At 33.4% G+C, this 20,905-nt stretch overlaps 1 protein-coding gene across 1 annotated transcript; it reads right to left on the bottom strand.

The window, feature by feature from the left end:
• Positions 1-5,696: 5,696 nt before the first annotated feature.
• On the bottom strand, positions 5,697-10,095 carry LOC123535825 (neuronal acetylcholine receptor subunit alpha-9-like). The gene is made up of 6 exons (XM_053527584.1): positions 9,943-10,095; positions 8,812-8,977; positions 8,230-8,357; positions 7,458-7,708; positions 6,872-7,025; positions 5,697-6,664 (listed from the first exon to the last, which is right to left on the bottom strand). Exons 2-6 carry the CDS (start codon positions 8,959-8,961, stop codon positions 6,376-6,378), a joined length of 972 nt encoding a protein of 323 aa, XP_053383559.1. The 5' UTR covers positions 8,962-8,977; positions 9,943-10,095; the 3' UTR covers positions 5,697-6,375.
• Positions 10,096-20,905: the final 10,810 nt, after the last annotated feature.

The raw sequence follows: 20,905 nt of genomic DNA, 5'->3' as shown, positions 1-20,905 counted from the left end.
TTAGTTAACTGAATATCCATCAATGTTTTAAATGTCATGGGCTGACCAAGAACAAAATATTTCAAACATCTAAAGGTTAAACTGTCAATTGAGCCAGGCTTCTATGTGTTGCCAGTGACTATAAGCGTGTCCAAGTTATTTTAATATCACTTCATGTAAAAACGTTACAGACCGGACACTAAAAATCACTCAAACATCAAATAAATTTGACATTTGACCTAGGGCCACGCAAAATATCTTGCTTTGATGAACCATTGTACATTCTGTATCGAATTTTTAATAGATATCCTCAAAGTGTTCGACCGTAAAACAATCTTATTCTTATGACATTGACATTTGTACTTAAGATATATATGTTTAAAACCATACACTACAACAGTGGTCTATATGGTCAAATACTTAGTTGATTGACATCAAATCTCTCCCCCTAACCGATCTGACTGTCAAACTACGCATTTGATGCAATTTTATTGCATTAAAAGAAACTGGCGAGATTGTTTGAGACATTGTGCTTGCTTATCCCTGTAAAATTGTCTTCGTCCTCCATTGAAAATTGGAAAACCGCATATGACCTACATTGCATCAATGTGATTTAAACAAGTAAAAACAAATTACGATAGGAGGAAATATAAAATGTTACCACAAACACTGCTGTCACACAGGCGGCACTTGGTGATTCCGTCTGTGCCAATTTCAAAATTTGGTCGGCGGCATTCATTTTTTATCTTCCGATCTTTATGACAGTTTATCGCTGGGTATACCACACCTTTTGAACCTGAAAATATCTCATGCTATTAGCATCATATTATTACTATTATTATTATTATTATCATTATTATTATTATTATTATTATTATTATTGTCACGCTAACGTTGTTTATTTTGTAAGCTATTTCTGGTCGAACCTACTAAGGAATGTGTTCCACTTTTTCTTCTTTTGAATTTTTTGAAATTTAATCACCATACTACTAGAAAGAGAACACATTTTTTCAGCTTTTTCATGTTCTAACGTTAATGTTTTATTGTTATTTTGAGACTAGAAAACAGGTAAAATTATTGACCAAAGAACACTGAAATATTAATTCCGTATCAACACTTAAATATCAAATAATTAATTGTGCAATGTCTTTAAAATGTTAAATTTTGATAATTCATCATTGATTTACGAAGCAAACTGCAACACAGTATTCGTAAAGCCGTAATCGAAATATGTAGCGAAGATGAATGTAAATACACATTTTATATTGAAATAGTTTTTACAGTTTGCTTTAATATTAATCCGGCCAGTACGTAATAATTTCCAATTGCCGAATAATCAGAGAGAGAGAGAGAGAGAGCGGGGGTCGGGGGGGGCGGGGGGGGGGGGGGGGGGGCGGGGGGTTAATTGCTTTAGCTATAGCGCCGTTTTTCAACAATATTTCGGTTATGTAACGATTGGTAGTTAATCTAATCAGTTTTCCTGAATTTTGTATCAGACCTGTTTTCTGCAAGTAACTGCCAACTACTCTACAAGAAACAGTCGTGGAGGTCAAATGATTTCAGACACCAGGGTGTCGAATACACGATTCGCGGACCGTAGACCTGCGCATTCCCTATTGAGCTGAGCGGGTTGACATAGTGAAAGATAACTGCAATATTTATATTCATAACCTGAATCTAGTTTATCATAGCTAGATAAAGATAATTGCTCAGTTGATCAACTTTATATCGTATAAATAGACCTACCGCAAAGATTGCTGTCACAAACACGGCATCGTGTCTTGAAGTCGGCACCAATAACAAACTCTGCTTTCCTGCAGTCTTTCGGTATTTTATGTTCTGTTGGACACAGGATTTGCGGACACACGTCCTTTCCTACAATTATGAAGGTATGATAAAATACAATGTATATCAGTTAAATCAAATACTGGCGTAAATTTCAACAATATCAAGATCGAAACAAATAGAGTAACGACGTCAATAATTATTACATACCTTTTCCATAAATAAGACTGAAGTTGAGAACAACAACAAACACGATCAGTGAAGATCTAAACATCGTTAAAGATTCTAGACTTTTTGTATATACAACGGTCTTGCTCTTCGCAAAAAAAAAAACGTTTGTACTGGGACAATATTTACATACCTGCACTATATGTAGCAAATTAAATAAAGCCGCGGGTCAAAATATATGGAAGTTACAAACATTTTTGAACTTAACCTGGAACAGTTATCATTATATCTGACATATTGATGAATTACAATGCCAGCAGCATTTGGTATTGTAGAACATATGTTATGCTGTGAAATGACCATTGTCAAATAAAAAACATTCATAAGCACAAATATAGTCCATTAAAGCGTGAAACACTATGACAAATAGTGCGTTATTAAGTACTAGGGTTTCGATTATTAACTCCCATGAACTGACTCAGCCTAAAAAGTCTATTACTAAAGTTGTTCTGTACGTTAAGATAAAATGTTTCTACAATGTAGAATTTGAATAAACCCTGATTTTTAAAACTTAACATTATGCATAGATCAACTAATAAAATAGCGTCATATGCTTGAATTTTCTCTAGATTGATTTGAAAGATATGGATCTCTAGCAAGATTTTACATTGTTCGCGAATGACATTTTTCTTAAAAATATATTCTACGAGGGATGTTCGAAATGAATTGCTTATTTCTATCTGGAGACTTCAAATTTCAAGTTAGCTCAAAAGGGCTCATTTCATGCCCTCGAAGTACTCCCCGTGGCTAGAAATGCAAAGTTTTAGCCGATGTATCCACTTCTTGAAGGCGTCACGGTACGCTGATTTGGGTACAGTAATAAGGTACTGATAAATGGCAGATCCAAGAGCCTGTCGGGACTGGTATTTCCGCCCAGCAAGGAATGATTTTAATTTCGGAAACAAAAAGAAATCACATGCGGCAAGGTCTGGGGAATACGGGCGGGGGGGGGGGGGGGGGGGGGGGGGGGGGGGTGAGGCAAAACAGTTACTTTTTCTTTCTTCAAAAACGCCGTAACTATTGCGGAGGTATGAGCTAGGGCATTGTCATGTAGAAGACGGACATGTTTAAAACCAGTGACAGGGCGTCGTTTCTGATAATACTTTTTCAGTTTCTTCAGTACTACGTCTTTGTAGTACTTTCCGGTGATGCTTTTGCCCTTTTTCACCGGTACTTTTATTGCGACTCCTTCACCAGAGAAGAAGATTGCATACAAAACCTTCTTTGCCCTCAAAGAACGTTTCGCAATTATTGGGCGTTTGCTGTGTTTAGTGGCCCAGATCTTATTGCTAACCTTTCTGCTCAAAATAATGGACCCAGGTTTCATCACCTGTGACGACATTGGCAAACTGCTTTTTGTCATATTTTGGAAACATTTGAAGCAGCTTTTTGGCCACTTTAACCCGTTGCCTCTTTTGCTCATCAGTCAACAGATGTGGCACCCATCTAGCAGAAATCTTTCTGACTTTCAAATGCTTCTTCAAAATAAGGTGAACCGTTGATAGTGATATGCCTACCTTTCGTGCAATATCACGAACTGTAAATCTGGCATCTCCTTCAATGATTTCCTTTATTTTGGAAACGATTTCTTTACGAGATGCAGATTTTGGCCTACCTGATTTCGGTGCATTTTTGATGGACTCTACACCAGACTCAAACTTCTTTTTCCATCGCCGAACTGTGTCATAAGACACACAAGAAGGTCCATAAGCAGTAGAAAGTTCAGTCATCAGCTGCTTCAAAGAACAACCAAGTTTTGAGCGAGCTTTGATGTAAGCCCTTATTTCATCTTTCTTGTCGACGCTTCTACCAACCATTTTTACTACAGTGGTCAATGATTGCGTGTATTCAAATGGCAAATTTTATGTCTTACACTTAGTCTAACATGTACATTTATACACCGTTGTGTAGGTATTGAATAACCCTATACAGGTAGGTATTGGTTTTTATCGTGCCCCATGTGGATATCGAGCTAGGACAATAAGCAATTCATATCGAACACTCCTCGTAAAGAAACATCACACAGCCGCAGATAAATATATCATCAATAACAGGGTGAAATTAAATGAATATTCTGTATGTGTGCTTGTTTTTGAGATGTCTGCCCACCATTAAAGAAATCCGAACACTTAAAGATGGACATAATTTAAAATCATAGAAGTAAACGTGTCATTTTAATGTCATATGTTTATTCTTCAGAAAAAAAGTTACGTTGCAGTTTTAATGCATTATTCGCTGATTGGCACTTATCTATAAAATGATTTTCATGTCCGTATGCCGAGTTCAGGTTTTCCGGTTATCCAGAAAAATCAAGCTCAAGCTTATGCCAAGTTGCTATTTCTAAAAGCTTTAATATATCAGAAGAAATGTATTACAAAAAATTATAAAACATAGAAATGGGGTAAAATTGGGACGAAGAAAGACAAAAGGCGGTACAAAATAGCGATCAGAGAGTTATATGGGAGTGAATGAATGTAGCACCACCAAAATGCAAGACAATAAGACATCGGAATATAAAACGAAACGTACGAAAGGAAAGTTGAAAATGAGAAACTAGGAAAGTTATTGTGTACACGTTTTGTTAATAGCAAAGAATATAAAACGTCTATAAGATTTTTGACGTGACGGTCGTAATATTGAATATTTTCAAAGTTTTCACGAGATGCCAGCTTTAATTTAAAATTGTTTTCATGTTTCATGTGGAGAAACAGACGCATGGCAATGTGTTTCTAAAATATACTGGTCCATAATTCAACTTGGGCAGTAATACTTACTATTCAACGGGGTGTTCACTGTACTGACTGAAAAGCACGAACAGACCATGATAAGCCTGGTCGCAAAGGCAGATTCGCTTGCCGCCAGTTAGCGAAATACTGTTGCATTTTGTGCGTTGTTAAAAATCTGTAGCGATATCTATAGGGGTATAACTGTACCAACTTCTTGTCGTCAGTTCATACATCAACACTACCATCAAACCCATAAATTTCCATGCTAATTAAGTTTCAGCCAAACCTACAAATTATCCTATGTCCTAAATATGTAACTTGTGACGATTAAGTATGTGTGAAAGCCTCCAGACTCAGTCGAAACGTTGTTGTATTTTCGGCATGCATAGTGTGGTTATTAAGAAATAATATATCTCATCTAGTGATTTGTCGTTAAATAAAATCATTGTTTGGAGTCTAGATACGAAGGAATTGTATAGATCTATACAGTAATACGTATCTGAACAACAAACAATGATTTTATTTAAGAGCAAATCACTAAATGATATATTATTTCGATTCTACGCGTTTATAAGAATTTTAAGTACGTCCTGACGTCATCCTTCAAATAATTGCCTGATTTCTGTTCGTTTCTGTCACAGCGCGCCGCTATACCGTTGCTATGCCGTTTGGCGCTATGACGTAATAATTGTAAAGAAAATGAATTGATGTAAGATAACACATAACTTGCAGCCTTCTTTGTTTAAAAGAAAAATGAATCAAGTTGTGTTAGAATACCCAGTAACAAACCCTTTTATCAGACTTCTTAGCTGTATGCTGGGCAAATGGTTTAACATTCATATCATCACAGTCACTATAAAGTGACTTTTGTATCTGTATTCTATACAGTGTATGATATACTGACCTTTTTTACCAAGAACAATTACGATTTTATTATACTTATCATAGTCTAGAATTAAAACAACAACGATATGAAAATATTCATTACAGTTTAATCCTGACAAACTGGACACATCTTGGTAACGAGTTCCTAATGTGACTTCTATCAGAATCTCGAATGAATGACAAGAGTGAATTTACTTAGCGTAAATCACATTGACCTTCTAAATAGGTCTCAGTCTGGCCAATTTCACTAGGTTGTCAAAAGATACATCATACAAGAAAATATATATCGAACATATAACACTACAGACCCTATCGCCCATGCACTCAATTGGGTTCTCCAAAGATGTGTGCTTTATATCTAGATTCATTTATCAAATGCAGTTCACTAATGCTATAATGTTGGTTAGTTACGTTTTATACTTCCAAAGGATCTTTCACAGAATGTATTTTGTCAACTGAAAAGTAAACAAGATTTGCGAAAGAAGTTCGCTAAAGATGTGAAGAAACAGTTTGATAAAGATCTGCACTTTCTAGATTTTTGTAACGAACCTTTTAAATGTTAAGCAAAACGTATTGTTTTTGAATTGTTAATGTGTTTTCGACCATAAACATTAGTTTAGGCTTTTTCTTTTATTATGTCAAAACTTTTAATAGATATATCTGGAAGGATGTAAAGAGGACTGCACATCTTAAAAACTAATCAGTCGTGTGTATTCACATCGGCTCTGACTGTATTAAAGATTCACGCTAGGACTATCGGCAGCTGTAAGAACTACGAGGTGCCATTGACACGCAGGACTACCATGATTACCACAGTAACAATAACTGTAGTTATCTCAAACAAATAAAAGTTGAATTTGTCGAAATGGCTGGCCAGATCTTCAAAACTGCAATCTGTTACTTCAGACACATCTGATTCCTCATCCTCATCTTTAGCCCAAGCTTTACTTTTCATGTTCCTTTTTTCCGAGTCACCTTTATCCCGAATTTTAAGTTCGACCTTTCCTGGCGAAATGTTATTCTGAGCAATTTTTGTCGTGTTAATGTCACTGATCAACTCACTGGAAGGAGAATGACTGTCTGTAAGATCATATTAACAATTTTACTTTTAATTTAACACAAAAGCATTTAAGAAATGAGTTTTAAAGTAATTGTTACCACTTTTGTTGACGAAAACGCTAAAGCGTAATGTTTTTGCTTCATATAAACTGGCTAGTTCAATTTGCGTTTAGGAAAAATGTGTAAGGGTATATAAAAGTGAAACTTACTTAGATCGGATAACTTTTGCCAATAGTCTTGTCATGTCCTGTAGTTTTGGGCCCATCTTGTAGTTTTTTATGTGAAAGTCATGAATCCTACATGTTACCACTGTCAACAAAGTCTCCAGGGAACAGATGATAAATGTTAGTAAAAGATACACACCTTGAGAAAACAACGATAAAATAATTATAAAATACAGTCGTTACCGCTGAAAGCATTACCTTGCTATTTCTTTACACTCATGGGAGTAGAATGTCGTCTCAGACAATTTAAAAGCTAGCTTTTGCTCTATTTCATTTTCACTAAGTTTAATGAATCTGATACTGATGTTTGTCGATACAATAAGTATATGGCCGCCTTATTGTTGCGGGCCTACTTTATAATTCATGGCTGTGTTTGGTATGCGTAGCGCTTTCAGGTAATCTACCCTTACCATTTTTGCGTGTATAAATTGAATTATCCCTTAACATTTTTAAAGAAAGAATGGAACCATTCATTTATTCATACCAGTATAAATATGAAACTGTAACCTCTCTTTTGTGAACGAATGTTAAGTGGAAATATTTTGGCATTTGAAAGGCAGTGACAACTTACTAAGAATACAGATATGAGTTGATGTTGGCGGAATACTTTGCGAAACAAGTGTCATGACGACAGACAAAGACAGCAGAATTGTCAAACTATATCCAATTTTTTCTCCGCTTTCCACAGGCAATAGGAATACAAACGGTGCCATAACTGCCAATACAATTACGGGCAGCAACATGTTCATAAGGTAGTACGAATATTTTCTGGTCAAGTAGATTGTAAATCTTACAGCAGGTAGCGGATGCCCAAGCAATATTCTAAAAGATAAATCATCATTATATTTAGCGGGAAAGTCTTAATAAATCTAGTGCAAATATTATTATTTAGTAATCACAAATTTTCTAGACTATAAATGTTTTACATACCTTCAGACTTATTCAGAGCTAGATGCTTTAACATATGATAAAGAATAGCATAAGGGAACAAACAATTGTCTCAAAAAAGGGACATCTTAAAGAACTACATGTACATTAAACAAACATGTAAAAGGGCACATATGCCAGACATGCAATAATCTCTTAAGATTAGATAACACAGCAAATCTCAGAGGGAGGTTAGTTACAGGAAACTGGAGAAAACTGATATTTAATCATATTTATGGGATGCTCATCTAACATTTCTTGTAGATTACACAACTCTGCGAGCTAAACCTTACATTTTTGACTAAGCATTCGATTTTATTTGAAAATTAGATAAATTTATTAAATATATTTTACAAGTTCAAATCAAGCTCTAGTTAGATCTAGATAAAGAATGGTTACCTATGCAGCAAAAATACCTTGTAACATTTTCAACTCTAGAATTTGTGAGGTCCCATTCTCCATTTTCTTCGAAAAGGTCCAAATTTATCGATGGAACTGACCCTCCTAAACTTAAATGGTTTTCAAGGAACAACCATGAAGATACCTGTAATAATGATATTATACCATAATATTCGTAGCTGAAAGGTATGAAAATAAACATAGTATATGATTAATCAGGTCGCAAGCAAAGGACTCGAGTAATTACATTACCAATTAAAGTAACTAATAAAAAATAACTATAATATTTCCCTTTACGAGAGCGCATAATTTAAGGATGTTGACCCGTTATGACCTTCGGCCATTTCCCTTCGATTATGTATTTACCGTATACGACGATTTCGGCGGTTGTTATGAAAAGAAAAAGCGTGCTGAAATTGCATACGGAGGATACGTAGACACACGGAAGTTGCCGATTGTTGTTACGTGTCCACTACCTTAAATTAATTGAATATGCGGATTGAAATACCTAAACATCACGTGACTGTTACTGGATAAGATAAAGTTCTTACTGTTTTTTTCGTATTTCGTTAACTCAAATGTTTACACAATCCACTTACTACAAAGTAACATGTCTGTGAATCAAATGGATAGTACCGAATGTTTATGGTGCACTGAGCCATGAAATTGGCAGGTGCCAACCAAAAAACATATCCGCTTTTGTCTAAATATACATTCACACTGGACAGATCAGAGTCATCGTTCATCATTTGGATTTCATCTGCACTGAAAAGATTTTAAGAAAACTGTGTATGCTTAAACGCTGAACATTATTCATTACATTAGGTGATAAAAAAATAGATGTTTTACGAGTTTATATTTTATATATAATATATGACACAGTTATGTTACAAATGCATATTAAATGATAGACTACAATGAGAAAAAAGAACTTACAGCGCAGTAATCAACTGCGGTTTTATGAAGATATTATATGTTAACTAAGAAATCTAAGAAGTTTAAAATGTCACTTTTCCTTTGGTTCAGAATGTAAATCAAATACGGATTTTGGCCAAATAATGGATTTTTCTGAAAAAAAACAAAACAAAACAAAAAAGCCCAAACCACGTGACTAGTTACAATCATATGTGTTAACTGAGTAATTAGTTCACTGTAGGCATTTTCTATATTTGTTTTCGTATACTTGTTGCTGAAATAAAATTATTTTAGGAAAAGCATCAATTCTTATAACATAGTTTGCCTAAGACCTATTATCAACAAAGCCTAAATGTATTAAAATACAAGTTTGTAAAATTATTGTTAACTCCTTTTTGCCTATCTTTGTTATATAGTGCACCTGGTAAACAACCGGTATATCGAATATTGTTAATCAGATCCTTGAAATCATCACGGCGCCAGATTTTTTTTAAAAAAAAACAACCCAAAAATAGGCTTTTAGATATTTTTCTTAAAAAGTACACGAACCGCGGCTAACAGATAGCGAGAAGTGTCAAAAGGTAAGTATACATGATTATTTAGAACTTGTCAGTTCGTTGAATGACCGGAAGCTTACCACACAAATATATTAAAACGTATTAACATAATGAAGGAATAATAGAAAGTAATCGAGGTAAATCACGCTACAGAATTAAATATTTTCATAGATTCAATAGAAATAGCTACTTAGTAGGAAATTGTAACAAATTATGTCGCGAAATTAGGATAGAACACAACTGACAACGGAAACAAACCTGGTCCTAGATGGGAAACTACTTTGACGAAAATGCTGGCATATTGCATAAGGTTGAGTTGGTGTGGCATGTGATAATTAACCAAGGACACAACAAACTAAATGTGCTGCAGTCAGTATAATCTACCGAACGATAGTAAACAGCTGAAAAATGTATGTTGCAGATTGAAAGCAAGTTCAAGAATCCAATGTAAAATTTCTAGAGCATTACTTTTATTTCTTTTTAAATCTCTAGTTTAGCTAGCTTGTTCTATACAGGATTGTCTGTACATGACCAGTGTGTGTCTTTGATTGTAGGATAATAATTCTGAAGGAAACAAAGGGAGGTAACTTAAAAGTAAGGAATGTATTTCAAGGAAATTAATTTTGTTACAAAAAAGTACGACATACAATGACATAGGTGTTATATAGAGAAATATTTCACTGAAGGTTTTCAGAATTTCACCAGTTAGCATAACATTTAATAGTAATAAAACATTCAATTTTATTTAGATTAAACTCTATGTTACAGGTCTTTGATTCCTTTCCTTAAATGAATTTGTAATGAAATGTACGAAAAGTGAAAAATCATAAAATTCCCCCTTGAATTCGGGCAAGTTTTTCCTTTCCCAAAAGGTAATGATGAAAGTTTCATTTCATAAATGTTGTTTTTAGTTTTATCGTTTTCCCTTACATCTGGAATTAAAATTTAGGGGCGTTAAAAATTCGGACCCTTTAAAATATAATAGGGGGGCCATGAGAAAACCAACATTGGGTTTCGCCCCAGCATGGATCCAGACCAGCCTGCCATGCGCAGTCGGCCCCAGGACCCAGCTGTTCGCTTTTAAAGCTACTACAATTAGAAAAACCCCATTAGCGAACAGATGGATCCTGCCCCAACTGCGCGGATGGGGCGGGCTGGTCTGGATCCATGTTTTTGCAACCCACTTGTTGGTTTTCTCATGGCAGGTCAATAAATTATAATTTTTAACGGGCAAAAATGTTTAATAAATACTTAGCATTGTCAGCATAAGGGGGGGGCCCCTATGTCAGCGCAGAATGTAAGTAGACTGTTGCCCCGTAGTCAGACGCTGCCATTTTAACCGTTTGCAGTCCTGACAAAATTTTGGTAAAAAAAACAAGTAATATAATTTACTGATTTTGAATTTGCAGAACTCTGAGTTTCTTATGCTTTAGGGCCCTTTTCAGCTCTTTTTTAATCATGTTTGATGGCAGTGTGTCTGTGGTATATTTTTAAATTTACAAACATCCCTTTTTTAAAAAATTTTTTTGGGAAAACTGATTCCCCTTTTACAGTAAGTAGGTCAAATATTCTGCAGTAAATGAGTTTAAAACCCATTGTTTGTGGTATTGATGATCTTAAGGAACTTTAAAAATTTACATCGTAAAAAAATTTTTAAAAAAAACAAAATAAGTTATCCTTCAAAATGGTCGTTGGTTGGGGAAAAATACTAAAATCAAAAAATTATTGAATACGCGACACAATGTACCCCACTTGAATTTAAATTAAGGTCGAAAAGAAAAAAAGGATTGTTTTATTTCTTTTCAGATTACCAAAAAGTTCAGATGATTTTTGAAAATTCACAAAAAGAAGGAACCCGACAATATGTAACTGTTGTTCACGTATTCTCAAAATAAGGAAATAAAGATATTTTCAACTTTTAACCTTTACTCTGTAAATTTCTAAAATGGACTGTCCATCATTCAATTTGGCATACTACATCTATTAAGGGTTTTCACTAATTTTTACGATTTCCCCTGACTGAAAGAGTAAGTGCAGACCAGGGGTCAGTTACAAAACTTGCTGGCTGATCTTTGTTTCACTGATCGCAAAAGCAATATACTTGCTCCAGAAAACAAAGTAAAGGAAAAAGTTTTTTCTTAAAGCCCTTTTTAGTGCACTGCTTTAATGAATGGTACAAGTTATTTTTTGAATTGTAAACCCCATTGTTATGCTTGATAAAATTCATTATACAGTTTACTTATTAGTATGCCAAAAAAAAGGTACACTTTTCTTCAAGATATAAATAAAAGTCTATGCTCAATCGGCTGTGTAAAAATGCCAAAAAAAACTAAACGAAAAAGCATCAGCAGAGAAAATTTAGCATAAACGTGAAGGTTTCAGGCTCCCTTTTCAGCTTTTCGGGCTTTGAGATATTTTAAAAATTTAGTCTCTGCAAGTTTCAATCACTCAAACAAAACGCGAAAGATCCCCATTTTGGATGTGCATCTTCCCAACGAGATGTAAAACGATGTTGTTGCTAAGGGCCCCCTTTGGAGGAATAGTTTGTGGCGGAGCACTCGTAGGTTTAGGATTGTTCGTGTGTATGCAGAGGTCAAAAAAGGCTCAGTAGGAACACCTGTTATTTTAAGAATTTTTTTTAAGCTTTTCAGGGGTTTAAAATTTTTCGGGGGTTTTTGGTGACCAAGAAAACATGATCAAGGGGGGCTAAAACCGCATCATTTTCCTTTGGGTTTTCCCACACGTTTTAAATTTTAGTGTTCGTTTTGCCATGACATGATTTTTTTGAATTAAAACGCAGTAATATTTTGGTTTTAATCGGCGAAAAACAATTTATTTAATTATATGAAATTAATATTTTTGGTTTCTTTTGAAAATTTTTAAATTTTTTTTAAATTGTTACTGTCTCAGTATTTTATAGACTGTTTGTAAATTGCAGCATAAAAACGTAAAATGTATGGTTATTTACCTTAGGCCGATTTTTAACGTAAAGAATATTGTTAGTGTACTTTTTTTTTATGTTTTGGGTTGGGCGTGGCCGGGATCAAACCAACCCCTTTGCATTTGGGGCAAACGCTTATCATTGGGTGTCAAATGTTTGTTTCCAAAACTGTATTTCATGCAATTTAGGTACTTAAAATTGTAAAATAAAAATAATTAATCTTCTTTTAAAACCCAAATTTAAAATTCGTAAGAATGTACTGTAATAAAATCATTGCAAAATATTATTTCGCTGTAAGTCTTTCTTTTAAAAAGCTTTTTGTTCGAGTCTTTTAAGGGACCCAAAGGGTGTTAACTTTCTGAGGGAATGCCCCCAATTTTCCCCATTCAAATATGACTAGGAATGTTAAATCATCCCCAACAATATTAGTTTTTTGTTTTTGCGCCATGTACGCATCGGAAATAGCGCTTTAAAATTGAATTTTTTATTAACCCCTTTTTAAACGAAATGTCACTAACCACCATCTTGATTATCTACACACACACTGAGTTGGTAACTCGCTGTGCAGAATAACTCGCCATCATATGCGCCCCAAACTGAATTTCCGCAAAAACGTATTCCCATTTCCGGTTCAGTGGTAAAAAAAAAGGGGAGCTCTGCGCCATACTCCGCAACGAAAACATTTCTTCTATTTGTTTAAAATTTACAATAAAAGGTATCAAATCAAAATAATTTTATACAAAACCGGTGTTACCATATTTTAAAATGTACTCTGGGGCGGTTATACGTCGTACGAAAAAATTTCGTATTTTTTTACTGATTTTTTATATTAGGCTATGGTTATCCTCCCTTTTGGGCCCTTTTCCCCCAGATACGCAGGTGGGTTAACTGCTTTAATGATACATCAAGCATCAGATGATATTCTGAATATGGTAATTCATTTCAATTAGTGGTATCTTCACCCCCGGGGCTCCAGTTAAAAAAAAACACAATTCGGATACTGCGCCTCTTTTTTAGATTTAATTCCTATTTATGAAAATATTATTTATATCCCCAAAGTTTATGACAAAATGGTAATTTTAATTTTAGTATTGAAAATTTCCCCCATTTGGATGGAGATTACCCGGGCTACCTTATGGGTATATATTTCTCTTTTGGGTTTCCGAAAGTTAGCATTTTGGGTTTTCAATGAACGAATCAATATTTTCAAATAAACCTTTTCAGCAAGGCTGCCTTATTAAAAATTGGTAAATATTTACAAAATTTTCTAGGATCGTATCTTTATTTGACAAAAAATTAAAGCAGAATTTAAAGACACTTCTGCGAAAAGGGTTTTCAAAACCCGTTTGTCAAAAATTCAACAAAAGTTCACCTGCTAGTTTTTTCAATACATTTCATATAATACTCAAAACCCAAATGCGTATACATTTGTATAGTGGTAAACAAACAGTACAGATACCGATCTCTTGCCAGACTCAGTCTGACTACATGATAATCAATAACATCAATCAAGTATTGTTTGGTGTTCATCATGTAGATACAATTAAAAAAAGCATGACTAACCCCCCAATTAGCGCAATCACCCCTGGAAAGTCGATATGCTTGAAATTCTATACTTAACGTAAATCTGTTAATATAAAGAATAGAGACAGTGAATCTATGAATATTAAACGATGGATCGGTCACGGCAGAACTATCAAAAATTGATCATTTATTTCAGATCATAGTAAACAGTATAATAATCCTTTTTCGATTCGTTTTCTTTTGCAAAGGAAAGCATGACATACCTCATTACCCTTTCATGAACGACTCAATCAATTAAGCTGCTTTATTGGCTTGGTTATTTTTAAATTAAAAGGTTTTGTACATTTTATTACCTTTTTTAAAATTTTAAAATGTATATTGCTAAATTCTGAACGTCGGAATGTTAGTTTATTGGTTAAAATGCGCAACTTTTACAATTTAGTGGTTCCATACAATTTTCTGTTTTTTCTTACTAGCAATCATATTTTCATATTTTTAGTATAAAAACTTCATTTTTTTTTTGTTTTTAATTTCACATTGTTTTTTTTAAATTTTCCAATTGTCCAAATAAAGCAGTCCAAATTTTGTAATTTCCATTTGTTATGACCTGCCCTTTTCTGAAAAGGGGTAACACAATTGTTTTTTAAAAGCTGGTCAACAGCAACATAAAAGCATTGGGTTTTGATCGGTTGTGCATGAAGGAAGGAAAGGTGAAATACCCCCAGCCTGCTGGGACTGTTTAATGACTTTAAAAGAATATAAAAAATTTAAAAAATTATCGAAACAAAATTTTAAAAAAAAGGAAAAAACCCGGGATTAAATTATTTGAAAATAGCATATATTAAGTCAAATTTAAAAAAATTGAATCTTTTGTTCAAAATTTTACACTATGTTTTGTTTTTTAAATATCTAAAAATTTCATACAGGGTATTTAATAAAAGGGGGTTTTCCCTCAACCATCAAAGCGGAAAAATCCCCATAGCCAAAAATTTGTAATTGTGTCGGTGCGAGTTAAACCCAAAAGAAAAAAAGAAAAAAAAATATACTTTTTTTTCCCGCTGGATTATTTTATAAATTTTATTTTGGTTTCCACCCCGCATCGTATTAAAGTACACAAAAAATGGCATTAAAAAATTTTTGCAGCACTTTTGAACGTATGCATGTGTATGAAAAGAGTGCTATATAAATATGGTGTAATAATTATCAGCATAAATTGCATTACAAATTACATTTGCGATTATTTAATTGAATACATCAGAATTATTCTATAGACAAATCTCCAGTATTATTAATGTGCGCATGCAATCAGGTAACTGTAATTGTAAATTGGTAACATTGAGATCAGCAATTAAAGTCGTTGGGCATCTTTTTGTTTTGTTATTGAAATTAATCCCTTTTTTATGCTGGTTGCGGTTTTGGTATATATTTCATGAATCGTAACGTAATTTGATTTCTGTTGGAAAGCTGCGAAAGTGCTCGTTCTTTAAATTATGACTCTTTTTTGTAGTCTTGTTTTTAAATACCGCTTTATCCAAACTTACATGCACCTGGCCCCAAATAACGAGCGTATTTTCCCTTTTCCCCACAGTTCTTGGTTTTTTTAAAATTTTGCATAAATTTTGCATACCTCGGTGAGTAAAATTTAATCAAACTAATCTGCTATGAGTTTCTGAATACAATATGAGCCATGCCATGAAAAACCAATAAAGGGGGTTTGCGACCACAGGGATCCAGCCCAGCCTGGCATCCGGCATCTGGTGGATCCTGCGTTTCGCTAACAGTTTCCAAACTGCAATAGGCTTTGAAAGCGAAAGCAGGGACCTGCCCAGACTGGGCGGCGGTCTGGATCCATGCTGGTCGAAACCCCATTTTTGTTGTTTTCTCAGGGCCACGGTTGATAGTTTTTTATAAAATTGCAATAAAGGTACTGAAATTTTTTTCCAAAAATATCGCCCCTTTTTCTCCAAAATACTTATACTGTAATAGCACATAAATATTTCATTATCTCTCACGAGTAGACTTAGTCATACCAAGTCTACTATGATCTCCTGATATATTCAATTACTTATACATTTATATATATTCTTAATTTATTTTATAGTAAGAACAGGCTTGAAAACGTAGTAGTAGTATGCCATTCTTAATGATTTAATAGTTTAAAAGTTTGCGTTATCATTACTTACGAACAAAAACCAACAAATACAACGATGCCATTTTGCAGATTATTTTCAAATTTTTAAAGTTATTTTATACCAAAAATTTTTTCCTGTCATTTGGCGGAAAATTCATCTTTTTAAGTTGAAAATGTATTCTTATCCTTTGGCAATTTCGTCTTTGTCAATATTAGGAATGTCACACTTATGTATCAATTTAAAAGTGTGTTCTGTATCCGTAATGTTATATCACTCTTTTTATTTTGCGCGAATATCACCCTTTATGTATCAGTTTGAAAGCGTATTCTGTATCCTTTATCATGTTTATGTAATTCCTCTCTAACATTTTGCAGGAATGTCACTCTTTATGTATCAGTTTGAAATTATAATTGTTATCCTTAACGTGATTTAAACATCCATTTGCTATGAAAATCAATGTAACATCATTACGAAAAAAAAGGGTTTTCAGCTTTTTTTAGTTTAAAAAGTTAAAGTAAAGACGAACTTTAACATGATAATTTCAATTTTTTCATCACCCAAAAAAAATTTCAAGGAAACTTTAACAAAAAGTTAAAGAAACGAAATTCGATATCTTAAAATTTAATTGAATTCAAATCAATTGACACGGAAAAAAGAGTCTTTTAAAAGTAAATGCTAATAAAAAGGTTATTATATAATAAGGTTTAAAAGCATATTTTACGTAGGTATCACTCCTACTAGTTTTGAAATTTTCTTAATATCTTATTTTATTTTGGAAAAGACAATTTTTTTAAATAAACATTTTAAAAAAAATGAACCTTTTAGCAAACTGTTCCTGATCAAAATAAAAATTAAAAGTTATTTTAAAAGAAAATTTTTTGTTGTTTTTATTTTTTAAACCTTTTGAACGTGAAGTTGGACGTTTTTTACTTTTAAAAAGCAAGCGTTAGAAAAATAAATACGTTTGCATAAATTTGGCAATGGAAAAAAATGACCCAAATTTCTTGAAAAACAAAAGTTAGACTTATAAAAAAAACAAGGAGATACATCACTCATTTAAAAACGTTCTGTACCTGTGTGTAATTTTTCCCCAAAATTTAAAAAAAATGTTAGATTTCTATAAAAAGTATGTCTTAGTCTTATCAATGGCATTTTTAACATACAAATTAAACCCTCTTTAATCACACTAGACAACTTTACTTTTAAATTTACAAAAGATTTCAGGTGAACTGAAAACACTTTGTTTTGAATTATGATCCTCAACTGGCACGATCGTTAATTAAGAGTATTCTTTTCAACAAAGGAACATTTGTGTAATTGTTTATGTGTCTAAATACTGTCACAAGGTACGCACTTTCTGAATACAAATGATAAAGCAGCGGAAACAGAAAACTACAGAGAAAAGAAAATCGATCTTTTAAAGACAGATTTAACAGTAAAAAATATTAATTATAGTTTTTTTAAAACCAAAACGACTCCAGCCTTTCACTTTTTCGCAAGTCTAATTACATTGGGGTATTTGAAAATTTTATCCAATATTTGGGTATATCAAGGAAACTAACTAAGATACATAATCGCGTGATATCCATGTTGAGAGTAACGTTCAAATATTAGTATTTTTTTTTTTGAAACTAAAACATGGCAAACATGGCGCTCCCGGCGGTGCCCCCCTTGTCAACATGTTTTTTTGTCTGTTGGTATGTGTCTTATTTTGTTGGGTTTCTTTTCCTCACTACCTCCATCGCCCCTCCCCTCCTTTGCCTTCATTTGCCTAAATTGCATTTTCACCCCTTTTTAAAACCACAGTGTTGGGTTTTTTTTTACTTGTGTTGTACAAAGGGTTTTATTGTGTTATGTGTTTTTCTTTTGTTCGTGGATGTCTGCGCTGCTGTAGTGTACGTTGTAGGGTTACTGCGTTTAAGGAATGTGGTTTTTTCCCTTTTTCATTTTATTCTGCCCCTCCTCCGCCCCCCCCCTCCCCCCCAACATCCGTCCTCCCTCCCCTTTTTCTATACCTCCCCTTTTTGCCCGATTTTTCTGTATTTTTCTATAATTAAAATGTCTTTTTGGATTTTTGAAAACAACCCTCTACAATATTTTTTTGTTACAGAATCTTTTTGTTTTGGGCCTACTTTTGCGATGCATGGCTTTTGGGTTTTTTGGTGTTTTTCTACCCTTACCTTTTAATTTTTCATTTCATGGTATTTTTAACATTAATAAAAACATGCCTTAGAAAATAGTTATTTGCAAATAGTTTTTTTCTAGCCCGGGGCTTAAGTGAAAGACATTTTTTTTTTTCAAAAAAAGAAAAAAAATGATTTTAAAACAGTTCCTTTAATTTTTGGTGTAGGTTGTTAGCTAAATAAATGAAAAATACACCTTTTATGATGAAATAAAACAACATGCCCCCCCCATAATAATAATAATGTTTTTAATAATGTTTACATTTAAGCTATTTCTAAATTTTAAAAACAGTTAAGGAAAAAGAACAGTGAAAGTGTGCAGTTTGTAATGTATTTTGTAAATTGTTTATTCTTTTTAAACCCCCAAAAACCGTTCAACCTTTTTTGTGGGACAAAGATTAACAAAAAATTCATCGGGTACAAAAGGAACAAAAAAAAATTGCATTTTAATTCTATTAAAAAAAAAATAACCCCAAAAGCATTTGTAATTCACACATGACAAGTCAAAGGTCCGGTAGGGAAATAAGATCGGAAATTACGAGGCGCCCCCGACACACAGTATAACATGATAACCACGTAAAAAATAGTATCGTTTCAACAGATAAAAGTTAAATTTTTTTCGAAAAAAAAGGAAAAAACTTCGAAATGAAATTGTCACTTAAGCTTTCAGCTACCCCATCTCGTCTTGGTCCCTGCTTTAGTTTTTAGATCTCTTTTTCAATGGTGTTTTTCCCGCATTTTTGTTCCACCTTTTCCGGCATTAGGCATTCTGGTAAATTTTTGTGTTATTGTCCGACACTTACGAAAACAACATAAACGTTTTTAAAAATTCACTTTCAGCAAACAAAATTAGGAAAAAGGAATTTTAAATAATTTGGGGCTAAAAACTACAGATTTAGAATGATAGATGACAAAACATAACAGGTAAGGGATATATTTTTATTTTAACCCATTTACTTTAAAAAAACCCCTCAAAAAATTATTTTATGTACATTTTTTGTTATGATGTTTCAATGAAAGGAAATGAAAATTACTTGATCGGGGAACCTGGCCCCGCCCGCAATTCTGTTATTAGTTTCGGGCCCATCTTGTAGTTTTTCCCGCAAAATCATGAAACCGAATCACCACTGTCAATAAGGTTCCAAGGGCGACGAAATGTTAGCAAAAAATACACACCTTTGGAAAAAAAAAAAAAAAATGGAAGGAATTTTAAAATGAAAAAAATTTAAACTAAACGTATGTCCCAAAGTTTATTTTGTTGCACATACATCCCAGACTTTGTGTCGATAGGTCATACTGAAGACTTTATTTTGCTCCGTTTTCAATAACGTTCGACGAGCTTTTTAAAAATTTATTTAGTTATATTTTTTGAATGAAGACGTGTTTTTTTCGAATTTTTGGAAATACTGCGAAATATTTTTTTTCGTCGGACTAAATTTCGTGGTTTGGGGCCAAAAAGGCTGTTTCGGGGGACGTAAATCGGGATTTTCATTTTTGTAAAAAAAAATATAATTTCCAAAGAAAAGTTACAGGTACTTAGGTTCCTTGAGTTTTAAACCACACGTGTCAAACACCACAGGTTACCGAAAATTTTAATCTACGCCGCGGAGATTGCGATGATCTGTGCCCAATTTGACTGCGTTATCTAAATTATACGACCCTAAATTTGCAAAACTTTTGAAATGTAAAAATTAATACAAAAAGCGGCGCCAATTAAAAAGTTCAAAACCCTGCACGTGTCAATAAGCATTAATAATCGAAAAAAAAAATAAAGTTTATCATGATCATTGATCGGTTTTTAAAAAGAAAGTTATTAACGCAAAATTAAAAAAACTTTTATATATTGAAATATGTTGTTTTTATTCCGTAGTATAGATTAACCCTAGTAATACTTCATAAACCCCTTTTAAATGGCCCCATTTTTTTTTCATATAGGGCGCGTCTGCATCTAAAATTTCTGCTTTTGAACTTTGGATTTTTTATTTCTCCCCAGAAACGTGAATGGAATTAAGTATAATGACAAAGCAAATCTAGCAATTAAATTTTTCATATTTAAAGTTCCAAAGTCCCTAGAATTTACACAAGGCTAGTGGTAAACATTGCTAGCGGGGCCGAAAAAAATAAAAAAAAAAAAGCGGCCGATAAAAGTGCGGTTTTTACGTGAGCTATCAAACTTTATTTTTAGTATTATTTCTTTGACAACATGTCATAAAAAACCCCGGGGAATTTTTAAATTAAATAGTCGGTTTTGTTTCCCTGTATACCATTTTATCGTTGATGGGCCTCATAACTACACGAAAGCTGCAGGTTAGTATCACAGATACAACTATGACAGTCGAACGGTATGGGTCTTTTTGGCGACTTTGCGTACAAATTTAAAAATTTCCGTGGCACAATTTGTTCGTTGGGGTTAAATTCGTGGTTTAGCTCAAACCACGAAA

The sequence above is a fragment of the Mercenaria mercenaria genome, chromosome 17 (assembly GCF_021730395.1).
Source record: "Mercenaria mercenaria strain notata chromosome 17, MADL_Memer_1, whole genome shotgun sequence".
Lineage (NCBI taxonomy): Eukaryota > Metazoa > Mollusca > Bivalvia > Venerida > Veneridae > Mercenaria > Mercenaria mercenaria.
This window is presented reverse-complemented; position numbering and strand designations above follow the sequence as displayed.

What these genes read in the sequence shown, in the direction of transcription:
- LOC123535825 (XM_053527584.1), bottom strand. Translation starts at nt 8,961, where the DNA reads ATGATGAACGATGACTCTGATCTGTCCAGTGTGAATGTATATTTAGAC. An exon ending in AGAGTTGAAAATGTTACAAG is followed by an intron (nt 7,709 to 8,229) that starts GTATTTTTGCTG and finishes TTTATCTTTTAG; the next exon opens with AATATTGCTTGGGCATCCGC. An exon ending in GCAAAAGTTATCCGATCTAA is followed by an intron (nt 6,665 to 6,871) that starts GTAAGTTTCACT and finishes TTCTCCTTCCAG; the next exon opens with TGAGTTGATCAGTGACATTA.